General features: G+C 46.7%; 1 protein-coding gene across 2 annotated transcripts in view; it reads left to right on the top strand.

The window, feature by feature from the left end:
• Positions 1-23,569, top strand: part of PCNT (pericentrin) — a 271,822-nt gene that overhangs the window by 167,142 nt on the left and 81,111 nt on the right. Inside the window, exons 27-31 of one of the 2 annotated variants that reach the window (XM_045032450.1) lie at positions 929-1,091; positions 13,306-13,518; positions 20,037-20,266; positions 20,632-20,751; positions 21,227-21,247. In XM_045032450.1, coding sequence (XP_044888385.1) covers positions 929-1,091; positions 13,306-13,518; positions 20,037-20,266; positions 20,632-20,751; positions 21,227-21,247 — 747 coding nt within the window. The remainder of the gene's footprint in view (positions 1-928; positions 1,092-13,305; positions 13,519-20,036; positions 20,267-20,631; positions 20,752-21,226; positions 21,248-23,569) is intronic. The other variant, XM_045032451.1, reaches the window with a different exon arrangement.

Below are 23,569 nucleotides of genomic sequence, written 5' to 3'. Positions count from 1 at the left end.
AATAAAAATGGAAAATTCAGGGGTCAGCAAACTTTGGTTCCCGGGCCATCAGGGTAAGCCGGTGGTGGGCGGAGATGGTTTGTTTACCTTCAGTGTCCGCAGGCACAGAGGTAAACCTAAGTAAACAAAGTGTCCCCGCGTGCCAGCTGCTTACCCTGATGGGCCGGGACAGCAACTGGTGGGGAAATTTTTTGGAGGGAGAAGCTGGGAGTCAGGGGAGTAACCCCTGTGACCACCCCCCACACTCTCCGCATCCCATCCCTTCCCACCTTATCTGGGGAGGGCCAGGGGAGGATGTCTCTGGCCTGGCTGGAGCTGCTCCAGCATGTTCCGGTGGGCCAGACTGTGTGGCACAGCCGCAGCATGTTCCAGCGGGCTGGGCCAGGTGGCACAGCCACAGCGTGCTCTGGCGGCGTGGCACAGCTGCAGCCTGCCAGCCCCAGAGCTGCAGCTGCTTTGGAGGCTGGGGGGAGAGCAGCATGGTCAGAAATGGAGAGACTCTGGCCCCGCCTCTTCCCTTCTGGCTTTGCTGGCTGTGCTGCCTGTCCTTGCTCCCCTTGTTGGGGGGAGGGGCCGTGTCCCACCTCTCCCTCTCTATACCCGTTCATGAGCCGACCCCCTTCTCTGGTGCTTCCCTTTTTTACTAAAAAATACGGCTTATGAATGAGTATATACAGTGATTTTTATTATTATTGCTTCAAAACAATTAGTTGGCAATTAATAGATTAAAACAAAGTCCTATAATAAAACATGTTAGGAATATGTAGCAAGTAAACTACAAGCTGCTTTGTAATTGGCAGAAGCACTTGGTAGATAAATATTACAAAAATTAAAATAAGTTCTCTTTTTATAAGGGTTCAGGTTATCATTGCAGTTCATACGTTTAGCGTCGTATGTTGTGATGTACCTTTTATTTTATTTTTTTAAGTTGGAGAAAACACATGAAATTCACGCTCACTTTGAGGAAGAATTCAGCCGCAGAAATCAGGAAACTGCCCAAGTGGTTAGTCAGCACCATGATCTAATGGAGTGTCTAAATGAGGAAAGTGAGACAAAGAATCAGCTGGCACTGGAGCTTCATAAAGCAGAAGGTAAGGAAATGGAACAGAAATGGATAGATTTCAGATGTTATTTATATAATATAAAAAAATATTTGGAGGTGGATAAGTGAATTTATAATTCATATTTGATTGCTTTACCTGCCCACTTTGGCATTCTAAATCCCTGTGTCACTTGAAACAGATACGTTCTCTTTCTCCCCTCAAGTGTGGCACTTGCCTCTCCACCATCAGAATTACACTTACCTGAGGCCCGGAATGGGCCCAGTGTTCAGTACTGTACTAGTGCTAAAAAGGTCAGGACTTTACAAACCAGTCTCTCACATTCTTGCATGGCTAGAAATGGGAGCTTTATACCATTCGGGAAGGGGAGAGGCCTAGTTTCCCAATGGGTCCCGGCACTCACAGCTGGTCCAGAAAGGACCCACGTGACAGTAGAAGGAAATATTTGATGAGGATGCATGCAAAGGGAGACGAAAGAAAGAAAAGGCTATTAACTGGAGAGCATTGAATAGCAACTGTCAGGCAAAATCGGAATTGCTAAATAATTATTTTACTTTGTCTGTCACTGAACGAAACAAGTGACCGTAGTACTTGATGTTCGTAATTTTAAAACTAGCAGGATGTGATGAAAATTACTCAGAGAATTACAGGAAGTAATCAAGGAACTCTGTCATTAGCAGTTGCTTTTGGAAACTTCTCTTGGACAGAAGTCCCAAGAGGTGCATAGGGGAAACATACTGTCAGTTTTGTGAAATGTGAGACCCAGTGAAGTACAAACCAGTTGTTCTCTGACGACTTGGGATATAAAAGCCAGCATTGGTTTAAAAGACTGATGGTTGCACCAAAATGCATGTAATGTCATTCCTTGTTAAATAACTAGTTTAATAGTATTGTTGAGTTTTTGTAGTGTGCTTTATGTGCTCAAAGCACTCAGAAATGTTACCTAATTAATCCTGATACCAACCTTTGTAGGCAGATATTATGCCCATTTTACACATGAGGAAATTGATCAACAAAAAGGTTGTGTTGTTAATTTTTTTGGAGTGTAAGGGAGAGAAACTGTTTAGAGAAGGGTTAATGATTGTCACAGTTACATACAAGGATGCTGTAAGCAGGAAGGGGAAGAGAACTGTTACGAATAAGACATGAAATCATGGATTTAAATGGGACAGAATTTCAACTTTAAATATCTATTTTTAAGAAGTGCTCATATTGGAGTGTTACGCTCTCTTACAAATATATTTTAAATGGGAAAAATGTGTTATGGCAGCATGGCATGTCCCTAAGGGCAGTGGTGGAATCCATCAGTACTTGAGATCTTGGTCACAACTTGAGGAGCATGCTTAATACTGAAAGTCCTGCCAAAGAGAAATAAGACTAATGACCAAAAAGAGACTTCCCCCTAGCCTTTATGATTATGTGAATGGATGTGATACCCCTTTTGAAAATTCTTTTGTTGTTTCCTGTACATTTTACTGTTAAGAACATAAAAATGGCTATACTTGGTCAGACCAGAATTTTGTCTTTCAACAGGGGTCCCCTGGTCTTTCAACAGGATGGCCCCTGGTTCTTGTGTTACGTGAATAGATAACTAACACTCCCCTATTCACTTTCTCCACACCAGTCATGATTTTATAGATCTCTAACATATCCTCCCTGAGTTCTCTTTTCCAAGCTGAACAGTTCCAGTCTTCTTACTCTCTCTTCATATGGAAGCTGTTCAATACCTTTAATTTTTTCCAGTTGCCCAGAACTGCACACATTATTCAAGGATTCATGGATTTATATAGTGGATTTAAAGTTAACGTGTAACAGAGTTGCTTTTACAGTGGTTTTCAACCTTTTTTTCATTTGTGAACCCCTAAAAAAATTTCGAATGCAGGTGCAGACTTCTTTGGAAATCTTAGACATAGTCTGCAGAGCCCAGTTTGAATACCACTGTTCTGTGGTAACGACAACTTTGTGGACCCATTGGCCATAGTCTGTGGACTGCCAGGGGTCTGCGGATCACAGGTTTAAAACCACTGTGCTAGTAGATATCTAAATTTTGCCTTGTAAAAGTTACAAATAAATGTTCTATAAGGAATTTCTTTCATAAATCTGTGCTATTATTTGTGCAAGGCACACCTCTGGCACTACTTGGACCTGTCCAGTAGCGCAAAGAAAACATAAACATCTTGTTTGCACTATCAATACGTATGCTGAGAACTAGCCAGATTCTTTTGTCATATACCCTTATTTTTGTTTGTTTTGTTTTGTTTTGTGTTCCTGCAGACAGGCTTTGGAGCATCTTAAAATGCCCTTAGTATGTTATGGGTTTTTTCCTACGATTGAACTAAGATACAGTACTTGAATTTAAAATAAACGTTTTTTTCTTCAAGTGCTGTCCCTGTGGGCGCTCCACTTCGGGTGTTGGTGCGTCCCAGCACTGTTGATCGGAGATTTATGGTAGCCACGTCTGCGCGGGTAGGTGTCTTGCGGTGCTGTTGGTGCTGCATGTTGTGCACTCACACCTGAGCCCTCTAGTTTCTTGTGAACTGTCCACGGCTGAAGATGGAGCTCTGGGGCAGTATTAGCAGTCTTCCCTAAAATCGTTAAAAAATAGTTTAATTAGATAGGTAGTTAGAAAGTTATAGTTACCGTTAGTGTTAATCCCCCCCCCCCTCAATAAAACTATTTTGTTAGCTACTTCCTCTCAGGGGATGGTTATCCGTTAAGATGCCTGGCTCTTCAGACACTGCGGCTCCTGCTATGAAGCTATGCCCATTTCAGATGGGCATTCACTGTGTGTACACTGTCTGGGTGAGGGGTATAACCCCCAAAATGCCCTCACTGCAGGAATTTGAGAGCCAGAGCCCAATGTGATAGGGATCTCTGGCTAAAGATGATTTTAATGGAGAAATCCCTCCAACCCGATTTGGACAAGCAGACTGCCTCTCTAGACACTCCTCCAACTGGAAAAGGAGACATACCCTATGAAAGACCAAAAAAGAGGGCTCAGAATTCTCCGCAGAGAGTACTGTGAAAAGAGAGGCTCCTGCCAGGTCGCTACCCCCAATGCCGACATATGCTCGGGGGAGCACCTATGATGCTCCAGGCACCTCCAGCAATCCTGAGGTCCGAGCCAAGGAGGCACAAAGACATGCCTCCTCCATGGCACCAAGTTCACCTGCAAGGGACTTGGCACCGAGCATCTCGTCAGGCACCATGCCTATGCCCTCGGCACCGACAATACAGTTGGCACCGGTGGAGAAAAACAAGTCGGCACCAGCTGCACTGACTAAACAGTCACAGCATTTGTCAGCACTGAGCGGACGTCATGGCACTGATGGTCCAGACGTTGGTACCACACAGTCTCTGTTGCACCAGAAAGAGTTGGTGATACCGTCGGCACCATACTCCCCGATACTCGGTACCGGGGGTTCCCCGATAGGCTGTGGAGGAGATCCCAACAGCTCTCACAACATTGCACAATTTTCCAGGGAAGACGAGGAGGAGATGCAGGAGCAAAACACCTTCTCATTGCACCATTCCTCACCAAAAGAACACCGACCACCTTGGAGCCATAGGGGACCAAGATACAACCAGATGACTCAACAATTTCAAGCAGTTTCAAGAACTGTTTAAGTGGGTCACTCACAGCCAGGAAATACCACTAGAGGAGGTGCAGACAAACCAGCACAAGCTGGTAGAAATACTACAACCATCATCTAGTTCCAGGATCGCTTGTCCTATCAACAATGCCATCTTGGAACCGGCAGAGACCGTCTGGCATACACCGGTCTCAATTCTGTCAGTGTGCAAAAGGGGCAGACTTTCTCTTTGCACATCTGCCCCCCAACACCTAAGTGGTCAATATTGCTAATCAACACGGCAAGCAACCACAGTTTAAATCTACACCACAGGCGAAAGAACACACAAGACTCTACCTGTTTGGGTGTAAAGTTTATTCTTGGGGCACCCTACAATTCAGAGTGGCCAATCTTCATTGTTAGCTAAATATTACTATCATAACTATGGGAAATTTAGCTTGTTCATAGCAGAGCTCCTCAAGGAGAAACGGTCACAGTTTCAAGCCATCATCAATGAGGGTCAACTGATAGCCAAAACAGCCCTATAAGTGTCACTAGACACTGCAGCCAGAACCAGGGCCACAGCAGTAGTGATGTGCCAGTGATCCTGGCTACAGGCCATGCATAAAACCAAGGAACTGCAAACAAATGGGAGGCACAACTCATGTATTCATTTCCACTGATCTCATGCATCATACACTAGATACGAACAGACAGGGCCAAGACAAGCACAATACCCTTATTTGATGCGAATGGCGATATGTGCCCCACAAGCCCTCCCTCCTAGTCCAGACCTGCTGTCTCAGCACCACAGTCGTACTCTTCACCTGAATCTACTCCACGTAGAAGCATGGCTCCTACATGGTTCCACCATGGTGAACTAATCTACTCAGAAAAGTTAAACATGTGTTATTAAACAGCAGGAAGATGGCCAGGCGTAATACTTACCTTCAAAAATGGAAGAGGTTCTCCGCCTGGTGTCAAGAAACACAATTAACATCCTCTGCAGTACCACTAGTGCTGGAATACCTACTGGAGCTGAAAAGTTCAGGTTTAACAATGAGCTCGATCAAAGTTCATCTGGTGGCCATTACAGCATTCCATCAGGAGATTGATGGAACCTCAACATTCGCGGACCAAACTACTAAACGCTTCCACACAGGTCTCCTGAACATTTACCCAGAAGTTTGTTGGCCTACCCCAACGTGGGACCTCAATCTGGTGCTGAAATGCCTCACCAGGCCACCATTCGAACCATTAGCCATCTGTTCCATGCTACATTTATCCATGAAAGTGGCCTTTCTATTACTTCTGCCAGAAGGGTGAGTGAGATAAGTGCACTCATGGCTGATCCTCCATACACAATATTCTTCAAAGAGAAGGTCATGCTATGTCCGCACCCAAAATTCCTACCACAGGTTACGTCTACATTTCCTCTGAACCAGCCAATCCATCTCCCTACATTCTACCCTAATCCTCATGGGAATCCAAGAGAGGCCACCCTGCACCAACTGGATGTTAGATGTGTACTAGTGTTTTACCTTGAAAGGAGCAAACCCTTCCGGAATTCTCCTAGACTTTGTCTCTACTATTGAGCACTCAAAAGGAGACACAGTATCTACTCAGAGATTGTCTAACTGGATCTCCACATGCATTCAACTGTGCTATTGTATGCAGAATACTGACCCACACATTAGAGCACATTCTACTAGATCTGTTTCAGCCTTGATAGCATTTCTACATAGTGTTCCAATATTAGAGATTTGTAAGGCGGCCAGTTGGGCCTCCATCCACACATTTGCTGAACACTATGCAATCACTCATGACTCCAGGGCTGATGCCATAGTGGGTCTCTCAGTACTTGCCTCAATGACTCAAACGAACCCGAAGTCCCCCCAGCCCTCTGAGGGGCACTGCAGTACAGTCACCTGAAGTGGAGCACCCACAGTGACAGCACTCAAAGAAGAAGGGAAGGTTCTTCTTCGAGTGATTGCTCATATCCATTCCATGTAGGTGTGTGCGCGCCGCGTGCACATTCGTCGGAAGACTTTTACCCTAGCAACTCAGTGGGTCGGCTGGGTGCCCCCTGGAGTGGCGCCACCATGGCGCCGGATATATACACCAGCCGACCCTCCCACTCCTCAGTTCCTTCTTACCGCCCGTGTCGGTCGTTGGAACAGTGGAGCGCGGCTTAGCTGACCTCCACTTCCCTAGCTACTCGTAGTTTCTCTCGTTAAGTATATAGTTCAGATGTTTATAGTTGTAGTTAACTTTATTTGTTTGTAGTATAGTATTTATTTCACAGGGGTTCGGGGTTTATCCCCTTCCCCTCACCCTGTGCCGGGTCCGATGCCCGGTCCACAGGGTTTTATAATGCTCGGCCGGCCACAAGCCGATGCCGACATGAGATCCTCTCCTAAGTGCCTCGAGGAATCTCACCTCATAGATAAGTGCCGCATTTGTGAGGCCTTTAATCCGAGATCAAAGGGGAGCGGGACTTTCGTCTCAAACAGCTCCTGAGGGAGGCAGCTCTTGCTCCTCCGCTCTCGGCACCGAGCGCTGGTTAATCTTCAGGAGCGCTCCCTCGGCACCAGATCGCCAGTACCGCCAAGGCCTCTCGGCGCCGACCGTCGCTCGCTCCGACGTCTACTCGGCCTGGAGGATGAAGAGGCACAATATCCTTGCTGCGTCCGAGCTGTCTGCTCCGCAGCCGAGCGCTATGCTCAGTCGGATTGCCCGGCACCGATGTCTGCCGCGGCACCGACAATATCCGCACCGTTAACTCCGGCCAGGCAAGAGCCGTCGAGTCCGGTGCTGGAAAGCTCCCCGGTACAGACCGTGGTCGAGCTCGCTATGAGGCTGCGTCCGAGCCGCCTGCTCCGCAGCCGAACGCTATGCTCAGTCGGATCGCCTGGCACCGATGTCTGCCGCGGCACCGACGATATCCGCACCGTTAACTCCGGCCAGGCAAGAGCCATCGAGTCCGGTGCTGGAAAGCTCCCCGGTACGAACCGTGGTCGAGCTCGCTATTAAGCTGCGTCCGAGCCGCCTGCTCCGCAGCCCGAGCGCCCTACTACGTCGCACTGCCCGGTGCCGGTACCTGCTGCGGCACCGACAGTATCAGCACCGTAGACTCTGGCCACGCAGGAGCCGTCGAGTCCAGCACCTGAACGCTCCCCGATGCGAGCTGTGGTTGTGCTCACCATTCCCTCCACGCAGGAAACATTTCCACAGCGAGGGTGTTAAGGGCAAGGGCAGAACCTGCGCTGCTTTAACCCCCGGTACCGCCGGTGCGGGTTATATTGTCTATCGCGAGCCTGTCTTGCTCACGCCACCCGGCGTCGGCACCACAGAGCAGCACCGTTCACGATCGCAGTCTCGCAGATGTACCCGGTGCCGGCACTGTTCCCCATATCGGTACCGGTCGTACCCGCGGCACCGATCAGCGGCTTGTTCCCCGACCTGGTACACTCGGTGCAGATCCAGCTCTCGGCACCGCTCCAGGCACTGGACTCACGTAGCCGCTCCCGGCGTCGAGCCTTGAGATCTCGGCCAGCCTCCCAGCATCGCTCCGGTCATAGGTCCCATTCTCGCTCCCGGTACCGGTAGGCCTCACGGTACCGATTCCCGGTGCTGCGTCGAGCGCCATGGCCATCCATTCGGATGTGGACACCAGAGTCTTCCGGGTGCTCCAGGACAGGACCCTGACCTCCATCAGTGGCTGCCCTGTACATCTTGGGCGCGCTACCTGTTCTCCCATCGCGCTCTGTTCCGTCAGAGCACTGGGTACCAGAGGTGACAGTTAGTCGTCCCTCTCCGACCGCTACGGAGGGAGTCCGGTTCTGCCACCGGATTCCCACATCCCACCAGATCGGCAGGTCGTCCAGGAGCGTGAGCCCACACAAGACCCACTTGCCCCGGCTTTTCGTCTCCCTCCTCCCCAGATGAGGCGGTGGCAGAAGCGTGCTCCTTGGACCCTCCCCTATTCGGCCTGGGGGCCCATCAGGACCTCCCGAGACGGGTGGCATTCACTATGAATCTCCAAGTGGCCACTATCCCGCCCGTAGGCACGGGAGTCGAATGCATGTGCATGGTATCCTCCAGGGGCGACGGGCACCTATATGTACGTCTTTCCCCCTGCTCCCTTGTCATCTAGTGGGAGACTTTACGGAGTCGGGTTCTCAGATCTCCCGTCAAGAGTTTGATGCCCTCCTGGAAAAAGGGCTCAAAGTGGCGAAAGCTTCCCTCCACACCTTGTTGGAGGTAGCGGACTCCACAGCCATGGCTCTGGCCTCGGGTGTTGCCACAAGGTGCATTTCATGGCTCCAGTTATCAAGCCTTCCCTCGCAGCTGCTACACACTATACAGGACTTGTCCTTCAATGACAAAGGCCTGTTCTCAAAACTGGCCCTAGGCTGCAAGGCCCAAAGGTCAGCGAGGTCACTATGCACTCCCTCTCGGCATGTACATGCCAATGTCTCACCGCCGACCTTTCCACCCAGCCTCGCCGCCCTTACCCTGCACCTAGACAAAGACAGGGCTTTGCCAGCAGGCGACGCTGAGGCAGTCGTAGGCGTTGGTCGGGACCCCTAAGGGGCCAAAATCAGGGTCCTCCTAACCACCAATCCGGCAAAAGCCTATCCCTCCTCGTCCCTCTTAGGGACCCCTCTCACGAGCAATTCCTCTTGCAAGAGGTGCGGGCGCTCCTCACCATCGGAGCTATAGAGGAGGTTCCACGGTCAAAAGGGACAAAAGGTTCTAGCCCAGGGGTGGGCAAACTTTTTGGCCCAAGGGCCACATTGGGGTTTCAAAACAGTATGGAGGGCCAGGTAGGGAAGACTGTGCCCCCTCCCAAACAGCCTGCCCCCCACCCCTTATCCACCCCCTCCCACTTCCTGCCCCCTGACTGCCCCCCTAAGAACCTCCAAACCCATCCAACCCCTCTGCCCCTTGTCACCAACCGACCCCCCCTCCATCCACACCCCCCCACCCCCTGACCACCCCCTTCCAGGACCCCCTGCCCCTGACCGCCCCCTTCCAGGACCCTACCCCTTATCCATCTTCCCCCCCCCAGCCCCTTTCGGAATGTGGCCCCGCAAACATAGGCGGAGGACTCAACAGGAGCAGGGGCAGCCGCACAGCCAGAGAGAAGCGGCGGTTTCCCCTTCAAAGGGGGGATAGCAAGGGAGGGGCCAAGGGTGAGCCTCCTGGGCCAGGAGCTCGGGGGCCGGGCAGGACAGTCCCGCGGGCCGGATGTGGCCCGCGGGCCGTAGTTTGCCCACCCCTGTTCTAGCCCCACTAGTTCCTAATCCCCAAGGTGAAGGGAGGTCTCAGACCTATCCTAGACCTGCGGAAGTTCAACAAGTTTTGATATACCTGGAGTTCCGCATGGTATCCATGGGGACCGTCATCCCGTCCTTGGATCCCGGAGACTGGTATGCCGCCCTCGATATGAAGGGCGCGTATTTTCACGTCGCCATTTATCCTCCGCACAGCAGGTACCTCCGGTTTGTGGCCAACTGTAATTTCCAGTTTACGGTCCTCCCAGCTGACCTCTATCCAGCCCCCTGTGTATTCACAGTGTCTGGCTGTAGTCGCCGCCCTCTCCGCCACTGTCGGATACACGTTCTCCGTATCTGGACGATTGGCTCATTCCAGGGGCCACCGGGGCCCAAGTTACCACTCATGTGGGCATCGACGAGATCCTATTCCTGCGTTTAGGCCTGAGGATCCATATAACGAAATCCACCCGGATTCCCGCTCAGGGAATAGACTTAACTAAGGCCACCCTGGACTTCAGTATCGCACAGCCTGCTTACCTACGCCTTGCTTTCACGCGTTGGTAACCATTGTACATGGTCTACGGACCTTCCCGGCAACTTTGGCTTGAACTTGCCTAGGTTTTCTGGGCCACATGGCTGCCTGCACGTGCGTAACCGAACATGCCAGGCTTCGCCTCCGTACACTTTAATCATGACTCACCTCAGTGTACCACCCGGCCAGAGACAGCATGGTCATGGTCGCCTCGATCCCCCCGAGCGTCCTAGGCTCCCTTGACTGGGGGTCGACGCCCTCCTTGATGTGTGCAGGGGTGCTGTTCCATCCACCTCACCCTCGGTGTCCCTCTTGATGGACGCCCCCATCTCTTGACTGGGGTGCTCACTTGGGTCAGTTTCCCACTCCAGACCTTTGGTTGGCTCAACAGCTGCCCTTGCACATCAATGTCCGGGAGTTGAGAGCAGTCTGCCTTGTATACCAGGCGCTTCAGCAGCACCTACAAGACTTTTGTGTCTCGATGTTCACAGATAACACAACGGACACCCGTTGCATAAACAAGCACGGAGGAGCACAGTCCTCCTCTCTTTGCAGGGAGCTATCCAGCTCCGGGACTCCTGCACTGCTCCATTGACGGACCTGGTAGCGTCCTTTCTCCTCGGGGTCCGGAACACTCTGGGGAATCGCCTCAGCAGCTCCTTCCGGTCTCTCAAGTGGTTGATTCCTCCGGATGTTATCCCTTACGTTTCTGGACCTTCGCTCTCGCGGGAACGGAACAAGAGGGAAGTTCTGCTCATGCCAAGGCCTCTCCCAGGACTCGATCTTGGCCGCTTTTCTGATGCCGTGGACGAGCCATCTGCCGTCCGCTTTCCCACCGTTCCCGCTGGTTCGCAAGGTCCTGCTAACACTCTGCAGGGACAGAGCGCATCTGATCATGATCGCTCCAGCATGGTCCAGGCAGCACTGGTATACCATGTTGCTAGACCTGTTGGTAGCCAACCGATTCCCCTGCCTCTTTGCCCAGACCTCATAACGCTGGATCACGGCAAACTTTACCACCTAGACCTGCAATCCCTGCACATCTCTGCATGTCTGCTGCGGGCCTAAACCGATCCGAGTTACATTGTTCTGCCTCGGTTCTACAGGATTCTCCTGGGTGGTAGGAAGCCTTCCACTCGGTTAACGTTTCTGCCCAACTGGCAGTCTTTCTCTTGCTGCTACGAAACACAATGTTTCCCCCACAGAGGTTCCGATCTATTTCCTCTGGGATTGCCTATGATCTTCAAACAGCAGCGCCGGGCGCAGTTCATCATTAAGGGTGCACTTGGCAGCCGTCTCTACCTTCCTCCCAAGGGAGAGTGGCCGCTTCATATTCTCACACGCTGTCGTTTCTAGGTTCCTCAAGGGCTTGGGGCATTTATGCCCCCAGGTTCACCGCCCCACCAACTCCTGGGTCTTCAACCTGGTTATAAGCAGACTTATGCCTGCTCCATTCGAACCACTGACAACATGCTCGCTGAGATACCTGTCCTGAGGGACAGCTTTTTCCTTGTAGCCTTTGCATCGGCTGGACAAGTCTCCGAGCTTCGGGCTCTCACAGTAGACCCACGGTGCACTATTTTGCGTAAGGACAAGGGGCGGTTGTGGCCACGTCCGGCCCTCCTCCCTAAGGTGCTGTTGACCTTTCATATCATCCGGGTTATCTTCCTTCCGGTCTTCTTTCCGAAGCCCCATTCATTGCGACGGGAGCACATTCGCCCTCCCTAGACGTCCGTAGGGCGCTCGCTTTTTATGTCAAGCGGACAAGCCTTTTTGTACGCCCCCAACTCTTCGTTGTATTGGCAGACCGGATGAAGGGCCTACCTATCTCCTCCCAGAGCTTTCCATCTTGGGTGACGTCATGCATTTGCACCTCCTGTGACTGGCCCATGTTCCATCGAGCCACCTTACTGCTCGTTTCACCAAGGCTCAGGCTTCTTCTCCTGCCTTTCCAACTCACATACCCTTCCAGGGGCTATGTCATGCTACTACCTGGTCCTCTATCCGGACCTTTGCTTCTTTGGTCTATCTGTCCAGAGATGATGCAGCCTTTGGCTCAGCAGTTTGCATTCTGCAACATCTCACTCCGACCCCACCGCCTACGTAAGGCTTGGGAATCACCTACATGGAATGGATATGAGCAATCACTCGAAGAAGAAAAAACGGTTACTTACCTTTGTAACTGTTGTTCTTCGAGATGTGTTGCTCATATCCATTCGAAACCCACCCTCCTTCCCCACTGTCGGAGTAGCTGGCAAGAAGGAACTGAAGAGTGGGTGGGTCGGCTGGTGTATATATCCGGCACCATGGTGGCGCCACGACCCACTGAGTTGCTAGGGTAAAAGTCTTCCGACGAATGTGCACGCGGCGCGCACACACCTACATGGAATGGATATGAGCAACACATCTCGAAGAACAACAGTTACAAAGGTAAGTAACCGTTTTTTACTCACCTTGTGCAGGAACTGAAGTTCTTCGAGATGTATGTCCCTGTGGGTGCTCCACTACCTGCTCTCTACTCTGGAGTTCGCAGTAGGGACTCTGTGGTAGAGAAGAAACTGGAGGCCTCGGATTGTGTGCACGCTACATGCGGCACCAACGGCACTGCGACCCGCCTTCTGCAAAGGCATGATCTGCGGGGACGCTGCTACTGTAAATCTCAGATAAACAGCGCTGGGATGCACCAACACCCGAAGTGGAGCACCCACAAGGACACACATCTCGAAGAATCTCAGTTACTGCACAAAATGAGTAACCTTCCCTTCCTAATGGTGATAGTTTCAATAGTTAGTTGATAATACTTTATGTAAGAAATTCAGTGTCTAGTCTTTTAGTTTACTTTTTCCTTTGGATTTTAGGTATCATTGAAGGCTATGTAGTAGAGAAAGCAGCCTTAGAAGAGGCAATGAGCCTGAAAGAAGAGTCTGAACGACGCCTTGTTTTGGATCTGGAGAGCTTGCAGGAACAGTTTCAGAAGCTAACCCAGGAACAGGCAATACTCCGTGAGGAACGGGATATGCTAAGAAGTCAAAAGAAAGCTCTGGCTGCCAACGTAGGAGAAATAGAAGTTGGTAAGAAATGCTTTAATAATATTTATTGATATTTCTTTTGTATATTGGTCAATTGAATAGCTCAGGACAGGAAAGGGTAAAGCAGGGACTTACAGTTAACTTTGAAAATAAATAAACCCAGACATGACACTTATGTTTTTAGAAATAAGATGTTGTTGCTGTTAATGAGGAGTACTCCAATGTCTAGTGACAAATGGAAGGAGAATGGAAAAATAAGCATGATGAACTAAAAGTGATACTGAATGGAAGGGGATGTAACTGATAATTAGGATCTGTCAACTAAAATTTAGTTATAGACTCATAGACTTTAAGGTCAGAAGGGACCATTATGATCATCTAGTCTGACCTCCTGCACAAAGCAGGCCACAGAATCTTACCCATCCACTTCTATAACAAACCCCTAACCTATGTCTGAGATACTGAAGTCTTCAAATTGTGGTTTGAAGACCTCAAGCTGCAGAGAATCCTCCAGCAAGTGACCCATGCCCCATGCTGCAGAGGAAGGCGAAAAACCTCCAGGGCCTCTGCCAATCTGCCCCGGAGGAAAATTCCTTCCCGACCCCAAATATGGCAATCAGTTAAACCCTGAGCATGTGGGCAAGACTCATCCGCCAGCACCCAGGAAAGAATTCTCTGCAGTAACTCAGATCACATCCCATCACAGACCACTGGGCATACTTACCAGTTAACTGATAGAGCATAGGCAGGAGAGAAAGGGAAAAAGAAGTAGATCTGTGTCATTAGGGGCATGTCTACACTACCTCCCAGGCAGCGATCGATCCAGTGGGGGGTCAGTTTATCGCATCTCATATAGACGCGAATAATCAACTGCTGAGTGCTCTCCTGTTGACTCCGGTACTCCACCAGAATGAGGCACGTAAGCGGAGTCAACGGGAGAGCTTCAGCTGTCGACTTACCGCAGTGAAGACACCGTGGTAAGTAGATCTAAGTACGTCGACTTCAGCTACGCTATTCACATAGCTGAAGCTGCGTATCTTAGATCGAGCCCGCACGGTAGTGTAGACAAGCTCTAGAACACCACTACAATACCAAGGAAATGGACTGAAAATGCAGGAAGTAGTTAAATATCTTGGATAAGGCTAAAATAATTAAAGATGCGGGATAAATTGTAATGGGTATCTGCTATAAACTCCCTACAGACTATAATTGAATGAGTCAAAACCCTGGGGCAAGCAATCTAGGAGGGACAACTAGGAGCAGACTGTAATGATCTGGACTCTAGACAACTAGACAGCTATTTGCTGACAGCAGGGGAGTGTAGAGTCTCAGGACTACTGGGTTCAATTTCAGGCATTCTTTAGACTATTCTGTCCCAATTATCCACCCTCCCCCTAAAAGCCCTGTTCCTCTCTGCTCCTGTTCTGCCTCTGAACCTTCAGGCTCTGCACCTCTCCTCCTCTTCTTCTGTTTACCACTTGTCCCCTCCCCCCTCTGCTCCTATCCAACCCTTGTTCTGGCTCCTGCCTTTCTCCTCCTATGCTACTCCTATCCACCACTCCAACCTCTGTCTCTTGACAACTACCCCTTCTGCTCCTATCCATCCCCTCCATCTCCTGTCTCTCTCTGCCCCGTCCCCATGGCTCTTCCCTACTCTCTGGCTCCTGCAACCCCACATTCCTTTCACATGATGCCATCAAAAATCTTGATGTTTTGTCTCAATTTGCTGATACGGAGGCACTGTATCAAAATCTCAGAAATTGTATTAGCCTGAGGAAAGATAATTATATCCTTCAGAGGAAAATCTAAGACTTGAGTAGTGAAAATAACCTGTGGTGGCTGTGACACTAACTTGCTCCACTTGTAGACTCCACAGGCCTCAGCTGAGCTCTCACTGTTTGTCCTGGTCTTAGGCTGAGCAAGCAATGGACTGATTACAACATAAGGTCCACCAGAATATTTGCCCCGACCAGTGCTTCTAGAAAGGGGGGGGAAGAGAGGAAGGAGAAACAGTATTTTCTGCCATGTGTAGGATGACAGAGTTTCAGATGTCCACAGAGAGACATAAAATAATCATATCAGGACACACTGATGTTGTTTTGTTATCTTTATGTTGTCAGGTGGTTATGGCTTTGAGTCATGTGTCCCACTGGAAATAATGCAATGTCAGGATATTGATGCTGTGGGGAAGAATTGCCAAATGAAAGAATTCAGTAGGACTCCCGTAAAGAGATAGCCGGGTGCCTGGCAAATTGTACCCAAAATGGGCTCTATAAGAACAGTAATGCATGGTCAGCATATATGAATAGCAACTACTTCTCCACATTGAGACAGGTTACCTGTAGGAATGCTGCAAAGTTTGGCATTATCCCTATTCTGTGTTAAACTCATTAGTGATCTGGAAGATGGAATGAATCAAAATGTCCTATTTTTGTCTTGTACGTGTTTCTATTCATAGGAGTTCCTGTTGCTAATGTAGCAAAAAAGGAAGATTCAGGTTTGTAACAGTGTGACTTCATGAGAAGTGATGTGGATTAATTAATGACTTTGAATTTAATCTAACAAAGAGGAATAGTACTTCAGAGCTATGCCCAATAAATTATTAATAATACATACTCCACATTATTAATAATGTGGACATGTTTAAGACATTACTTTCACAATTTAACAAAAATCACTAAACTTGAATTATGTAAAAAAAATTAATTCATTAATCAATATTTATTAAATGATACCAGTCTGCTGATGTCAGTCGTAAATCCCATAGTGCAATTATAAGCAACCAAAATCGTTGTTCTGAGCAGACAGAAATGTTTTATCAAGATGCTATGAGGTTCTAATGGTGTGGCACTGGGTTTCTTAGAGGGTAAATGTATTAAAATGTAGCAACACCAAGTGCAGGAGAGCTAGAGATGGTGAATGAAAGAGAACGGAAGGAACTGGAAGAAGGATTGTGGGAGCAGAATGAAGAGAGAGTAGGAATGGGGAGGAGGAGGAGGAGGACAGGAGAAGGGTAAGAATGGACTAAAGGGAAGGACGAGTTCTCTTGAAAGAAAATAGGGGAAATTGGTAGAGGAGGAAAAATTAATCTGAAGGGAAATAGTGGAAAAGATAGAGGGGAAAGAGATCAGGATTCTCAGAGGAAGGAATGAACAGAAAAATAAGGGAGACAAATGGTTTTAAATGACTATTGAAGTCTAATGCTAAAAATAAATGCAAACAAAGGTTTTGCTTTTATATGCATATGAGAAATTTTGAGCTAACTCAAAAATGCAGCCCTAATGCTTTCTCTATACATGGTTGTGTGCATAATACACATATGGCTCTGATAAATTAAGAGGAACAATGCTTTTCTTCTGAGAAACCCCAAAATGTATGTCCTTGGATACTTCTGTATGCAGGACAGCTCTAGGCTTGTCGGGAAAGGACACGAGTTGGGGGACTGCATTTTTTAGGCAGCTGAGGTGGGATTATCTGGCAAGATCACAGTCCAGGATATAGGGAGAGGGCAGTGCTGAGTGGTCTTTCCAACTGCTGCAACTCCATTCCTTTTGTTTGTCAAGCTCCCGGGAACATGCGTTTTCCAGCTCTCTCTCAAATGCTACTATGGGATTTTTTTTTTATTATTATTTTTTCGCAGTGTAGACTTACCCTCACATGCCTACTAGGCCCTTGTCCTTAAATCTGACCCTGTCGCATGATTGAGAGTCTGTCTGTGATATATAAACAGGATTGGGTTTTGAAATTCACCATCTAGTTAAACTCCAGCTATTGTAGAAGCTAACTGTTAAAAGCCTAACAAGCTACTTATACTAGGAGTGCGAAGCTATAATGTTTCCTTTTTTATTTTTTCTAATTTAACAAATCACATTTTTTTAAATTTAAAATAGTACTCTTCCTCTTGTTTGGAATCATTGTTTGTAGTGCTGGGTATTTGTATAAAAATCGTTATGTTGATGTGAAAAATGAGCTTCCTAATGAAACCTACCATAGCATTTTCTAATGTGATTTTTGAGTCACCCAAGAGGGATTGCATGACTTGAGCTAGCATTGATAAAACAATATCCATTTGATTCTCTACTCAGAGTCCAATCAATGACCTGACAGTCTGTTAGTGTTACCTTTAATTATATATCTATACATTTTGAGAATCAGACTCCTCTGTAACATCAAAAGGAGAGAAAAATAACAAGACTGACAAAGCATTAATTGACTGACATTGCATTAATCATAGAATCATAGAATATTGGGGTTGGAAGGGACCTCAGGAGATCCATCTAGTCCAACCCCCTGCTCAAAGCAGGACCAATTCCCAACTAAATCATCCCAGCCAGGGCTTTGTCAAGCCTGACCTTAAAAATCTCTAACGAAGGAGATTCCACTACCTCCCTACATAACCCATTCCAGTGCTTCACCACCCTCCTAGTGAAAAAGTTTTCCCTAATATCCAACCTAAACCTCCCCCACTACAACTTGAGACCATTACTCCTTGTTCTGTCATCTGGTACCACTGAGAACAGTCTAGATCCATCCTCTTTGGAACCCCCTTTCAGGTAGTTGAAAGCAGCTATCAAATCCCCCCTCATTCTTCTCTTCTGCAGACTAAACACAATCAGTTAAGTTTTGGCAACAAATTTCCCATTCTACATAGAGTTTATGAGCCTAATTAGATTCCATAGAGACACTGGCTTTTTTGAATAGGAGGTAGGTGGTAAGAATTCTTTTAATTTTCAAATTCTCATTTAAGCAGTTGTTTTGTTCCACAGGTGACAGTAAAACTCATTTTAAAGCTAAAAAGACTCAGCTACTCATCAGTTAAAATATATAGTTCATTCTCCATTGTTACTCACGATTTGGTGGGGATAAAATTGCTGTGTCCACCAGTTTTTTTCAAACTCGTCCTTGAGAAGTATGAATCTGACATTTGGTGGCTGAAATTTGTCTGTTTTTCATTTAAATCTATTTCAGAACTCTATTGTGGGCACTTACAAATCTGAAAACAGTTACAAGGTTGATAACACTATCTACTGAATCCTCTTGCCTTAGTGAATTTCTAGATGTTGGTAATTGTAGGCGTGTAGGGGTGTATGGCCCTTCCTCGCTGCCAATCTCTGAGGGAGGCCACACCTCTTTACTGTCACCTTCCTGGAGTAGTAGTCTATGAAAGGGGGAAGATAGCAGTCTCGCGGGCTCAACCCTCACTTGAGAGAGTGAATGATTCTGGGGGCCCAAGCCTGTAGACGAGGCAAGCCCCCAAACGGTCTAGGGCTCCAGCCATCAAGCGGGGTACAGTAGTTAGGGACAGTTCAGGGGCCCAGGCAATCTAGTGCACTGGCCCCCTCAGGCAAAGGCGAGGACCACCTACAGTCTATGGGACTCAGGTCAGGAATTGGGCACCAGCATGGGTTAAGCACCCAGCAAACAGTCTAGGTGCGCCGTCAGGGGCGAATGCCCCACAGTCTGTCGTCCTGGGTCTGGTGGGCAACAGACAAATGCAGGCCTCTTGGTCTAAGGTGGTGGTGGGGGGAGACGCAGGCCCACCCAACTCCACGGTGTCCCAGCCCAGGGCCCAAACAGTGGCAGAATGGTCTGCCACTGGGTCAGCGTGGAATCCACCTCCACAGCCAGATGGTCATCTGGTTCCCCTGGCTGCTTCCTACACTCCCCCTCATGTGTACCTGAACCCTGGAGTTGTCCTCCGTCTCCTCAGGGTATACTGCCAGTGGCAATCCCAGCAGCTCCTCAGCGTCGGGCGTGTCTGGCAAACCTGGTTCCTGGGAGGTGTCCTCAGGGCAGCAAAAGTCTTCCGCAGGCTCCAGTTCCAGCGGTGAGCTGGAAGCGTCTGCCTCCCTCGGCGGCTCCTCTTCAAGTGAGCTACAGGGCCCAACTTGTATGCTTCCTGTTCCTGTCCCACCTCTCTACTTCTGGAGTGGTGGCGTCAACTTCCTAGTTCCGCGCATCAGGTGGGTGTGGTCGCTGCCAGTCTCTGAGGGAGGCCACACCTCTTTCCAGTAAGGAAAAGCTTTTTTCGCAAATAATGAAGATACAAATTGCATATTTAAAATGCAGAATAATAGTTCTTTCACCACCCTCCTTTTAAGCATAATACATTTAAAAGTTAGACCTCCTGATTCTCATCTGTGTGTTCAGGTTACTTACAACCAGATAAGTGTTAGAATTAATTTTATGTTTTCCAAAAAGCCTTTATGTTGGGATCTTAGTTTGGATCCTCCAAACAGTATATCCTGTTTGCTGAAAGCTCAATTTGTAGCCATAGATTGGTTAATCAAGTATTCATGAACTATGACTTATTTCCACTGGACATGGCTGGTATTGCATATGTAATTATTTTGTTGTCGGTGGGCAAGATTTTCAAAGACACAGTCGGGGAGTTGGATGCTTCTCTCTTCTTTAAGTATTTTAAAATTTCCCCTTTGGTGCTGACGTGTTGAAGGTGTGTGTGTGTGTATTATATGCATCAAATATAATTTTAAACAACATTTGATTTGCATATTTCTGGACTGACTGACTTACTCTCTTACCATTCTCTGTGTGTTTAGGTTTACTAAAAGAAGTAGAATTTTTAGCAAAAGAGAAGTTAGAACTGCAGTGCCAGGCAGAGAAGGACCATTCCACCTTGCGCTCTCAGATGAAGGTTTTGGAAGTGGAACTTGAAGAACAGATGGATCAAAATCAGAAGTTGGCAAAGAAGTCATTGGAGGTTACTGATCTAAGGCAGCAAATTCAAGTCCTTGAAAAACAGCTTAGAAGTCAACGACAGTTCATGGATGTAAGCAAGCTCAACACCCAGTTTCTGCAGCTTTAGAGAGGAAAAACACTTCCTCCTATTTCGTGATAAGTCTCTTCCAGGATAGTTTTGGTTTTATCGAAAATAAGACCTTTGTGTTTCTCCTTGTAAAACCAAGGATGATTGTTTGTTTTTAAAAGTTTCCTGATCTATAGGAGTATGGAAAGTAGCTTTTTCTTTCCATGTTTCTGCCATTCATTTGTTTTGTAAATTGAAATAATCTCCTGTTGTCCCTGTAAATTCTTACCTGGCTTCTAGAACTGCCAAGCAAATGCAAGAAAAAAAGGAAAATGCAAACAACAGCTTCCTCATAGCAAAAATGAAAAACAATTTTTTTCATCTTACAGGAACAAGCTATAGAGCGAGAACATGAACGTGACGAGTTTCAGCAAGAAATTCAGAAACTAGAAGATCAGTTAAAGCTGTCAGGAAAATCCCAGACTTCTGGAGAGCCTAGACAATACGGGGTAGGTAAAACCACATGTAGTGACTGTGTATCTTTTAGTTTATTATATTTATTTAGTAAATTGCCCAAAGTGGATTTACATTTGGATATCTGTGGTTGCTTTGTTTGTTGAATATCACACTTAGTATAATTATTTTCTCAAGTATTTTAGGAAATCCAGAGTACTGAATTAATCAACTCTTTCTTAAAACTGGCTGAAGTACAATTTTGGTGGTATGAGTGTTGGTGCATGTCTTAATTTTGGTTTTGTTAGTGCGATTGTAGGAAATGGTATGTTTGAATGTGTGTATTACAGTAAAGTGTTGCCAACCATATCAGGTTGGTTTGATTTAGAGAGAGCAAAATACTGACACTAAAAATTATGGCATCTGGCCTTTTTTCTTTTTTTCTTCAGATGCTTGTTAGTTTGATATTCAATTTAAAAGTTTAATTTTTGTTTTGTTTTTTTTTCTCTCTCACATAAATGAACATTACAGATCTTTGAATTGACTCTCCAGGTATGGAAAAATAGCATGAGCATCCCCATGCCCTTTCTTCCTTCCCCCTCAATTTCTTCTGCTTATTCAGATCTGCTTTGCTTTTTTGCCTTCCTTGAATGTAAAATCTGCTTCAGACTGATTACACGTAGGGATTCATGTTTAGCTTTGTCGAACTCTTACTCTGGAAAAAATGCTTTGTATTTAACTTCCTATTTCTAACTACTTTACTTTTCTGGCTTTTTTGATCAAATACAGCCTCATGTAATTGCTCTTGTAAAACAATTTATTGTTCTAATACATACTGTGAAAAGAAAACAAACTTTTGGGAAATAATTAACATGGAATCATTTTCCCTATGCCTCAGCTGTCTGGTTCTATTTGTGACATCACTTTTCACATATTTTGTGTTTATATGGCTGTACATGTTACTAACTTTATTTCTAACTCTTCATCTGTATCAAGTCTGTAGAATTCTAAATCTTTAAATGTCATGCGGTATAAACAATTAAACTCTCAGGACAGTGGAGTTTTCCAGACAACCAGACCAATCATTTATCAGCGTCATTGTACAGGGTCCTAAAGTTTAATGTAGCTCTACTTCCTGTTTATCATCTTAGGAGTTCTAGCTGTTTCATTCTCCCTTTACCTGGGCATAGTGTTTGAGACAGAGTACTGATGTGTTGATATATTTAGAAACTCTTGCCAACAGGTATATAGACTGTTTTATAAACATATTTCAGCAAAAGGTAGAGGAAAGTTTAAGGTGACCAATCCAAGGAAGCTTAAATCATATATTTGTTTGAAGGTCAAATAACTGTTTAAGCTGATCAAAATCAGTTTAAGCTGATTTTGTGTGGGTGGGGTATCCCCCCTTCAAAGACATGTTTCTGGTCTGGCCTCTACTTAAGTCTTGAGTAATCATAAGATCATAAAAGGAAATCATAAAAAGAAATGAATCTGGGATGTGTGCAAAATGACAAGCATTCTAGTAGCAATTGGAAAATGCCCTTGTTTACTGTCAAAGATGTTAGATTAAGTTTTTGAACAGCCTTTTACTCACCAATAAAACAGCACATGTAGAGATGAGGAAGGAATGAGACCTGTAAAAATTAGCTTATATTTATTTGCTGTTCTGAACAGTTGCAACCTAATTTAAAAAAATGTTCATTGTTTAATGGATTACTTTTGACTTCCTAAGGAAGAGCATCAGGGTTGAATGCAAAAGGTGTGGGAGAGGGTGAGAAATTAAGCTGGCAATATTTGTGGTTAATCTGAAGTGAGTTTTGTGATCAGTACCAGATCAAAGTGCAAGGATGTAGATAGTTGCTATGCAATTACTTGGAAGTAAACATGTGGCTGCAGGTCAGTGAATATATAGCACACATGCACTGTGATTGGCTGAGACAATTCCGCTACAGTACAATGGCCTGAAGTTCTTGTTCTCTGAACATAATCACTGTAACAGATCCACACTTGTCCACTTTCTCACCTTCTAAAATAAGGGAATATCTAATAGGGCTATTTTGTGAAAAAAAGAATTGCCAGTTGGTGATCAGAACCACCATCTCAGGGTTTGGGATTAGAGTGAAGGTTGTGGAAGTGTTTGTTCCCTTATGGCCAGCATCATAACAATGGAGCTACTGGAACATAGCATTTAAAAAGAAATTTATAGTGTAAGAATGATGTGTCTCAGAAAAAGAGGTCTCTTAACCTAGGGGTCCCCAAACTTTTTACCTCGTATCCCCCCTTTCTCCCCATCCACGTCCCCCCTGGAGCTGGGGCTGGGGCTGAGGCTTCCGGGGGGGGTGGGGGGGCACAGACTGGGGTAAGAGGGCCGAGGCTGGGGCCACAGCCGGAGATGGGGCCAGGGCTAGGAGCAGAGCTGGGTGGGGCTCCCTCTCCAAACCCCGTGGGGGCTGTCCTGTGCCCAAGCCGCGCCCCCTGAATGTTCTGCGCCCCTCTAGAGGGACGCACCCCACAGTTTACGGACCTCTGTCCTAACCTCCTATGTATTGATGAATTAACCAAACCATTTTGATCAAATTTTTGTAACATAATCAGCCTTAGAGAAAGTGTTGCTATTTTTTGCAAATGTTATTCAAAAGCTTTTCTGTAAGATAAAAACAGGCTTATGTTAGGATTGATACTTGAGTAATAGTTTATGGAACACAAAGGAGATATGCTAAAACTGAATAATCCTAAAACAATTCAGAGTAAAACTTAATAACTTTTTTTTTAATTCTTGACAGATCCATAGTACTTCCATTTTCAGGACTTTTTGTTATATTAATGTGCTGCTCTTTTTCTAGATTGCTCTAAATATTAAGCTAATATATTTAT

This window comes from Mauremys mutica, chromosome 10 (genome assembly GCF_020497125.1).
Source record: "Mauremys mutica isolate MM-2020 ecotype Southern chromosome 10, ASM2049712v1, whole genome shotgun sequence".
NCBI lineage: Eukaryota > Metazoa > Chordata > Testudines > Geoemydidae > Mauremys > Mauremys mutica.
This window is presented reverse-complemented; position numbering and strand designations above follow the sequence as displayed.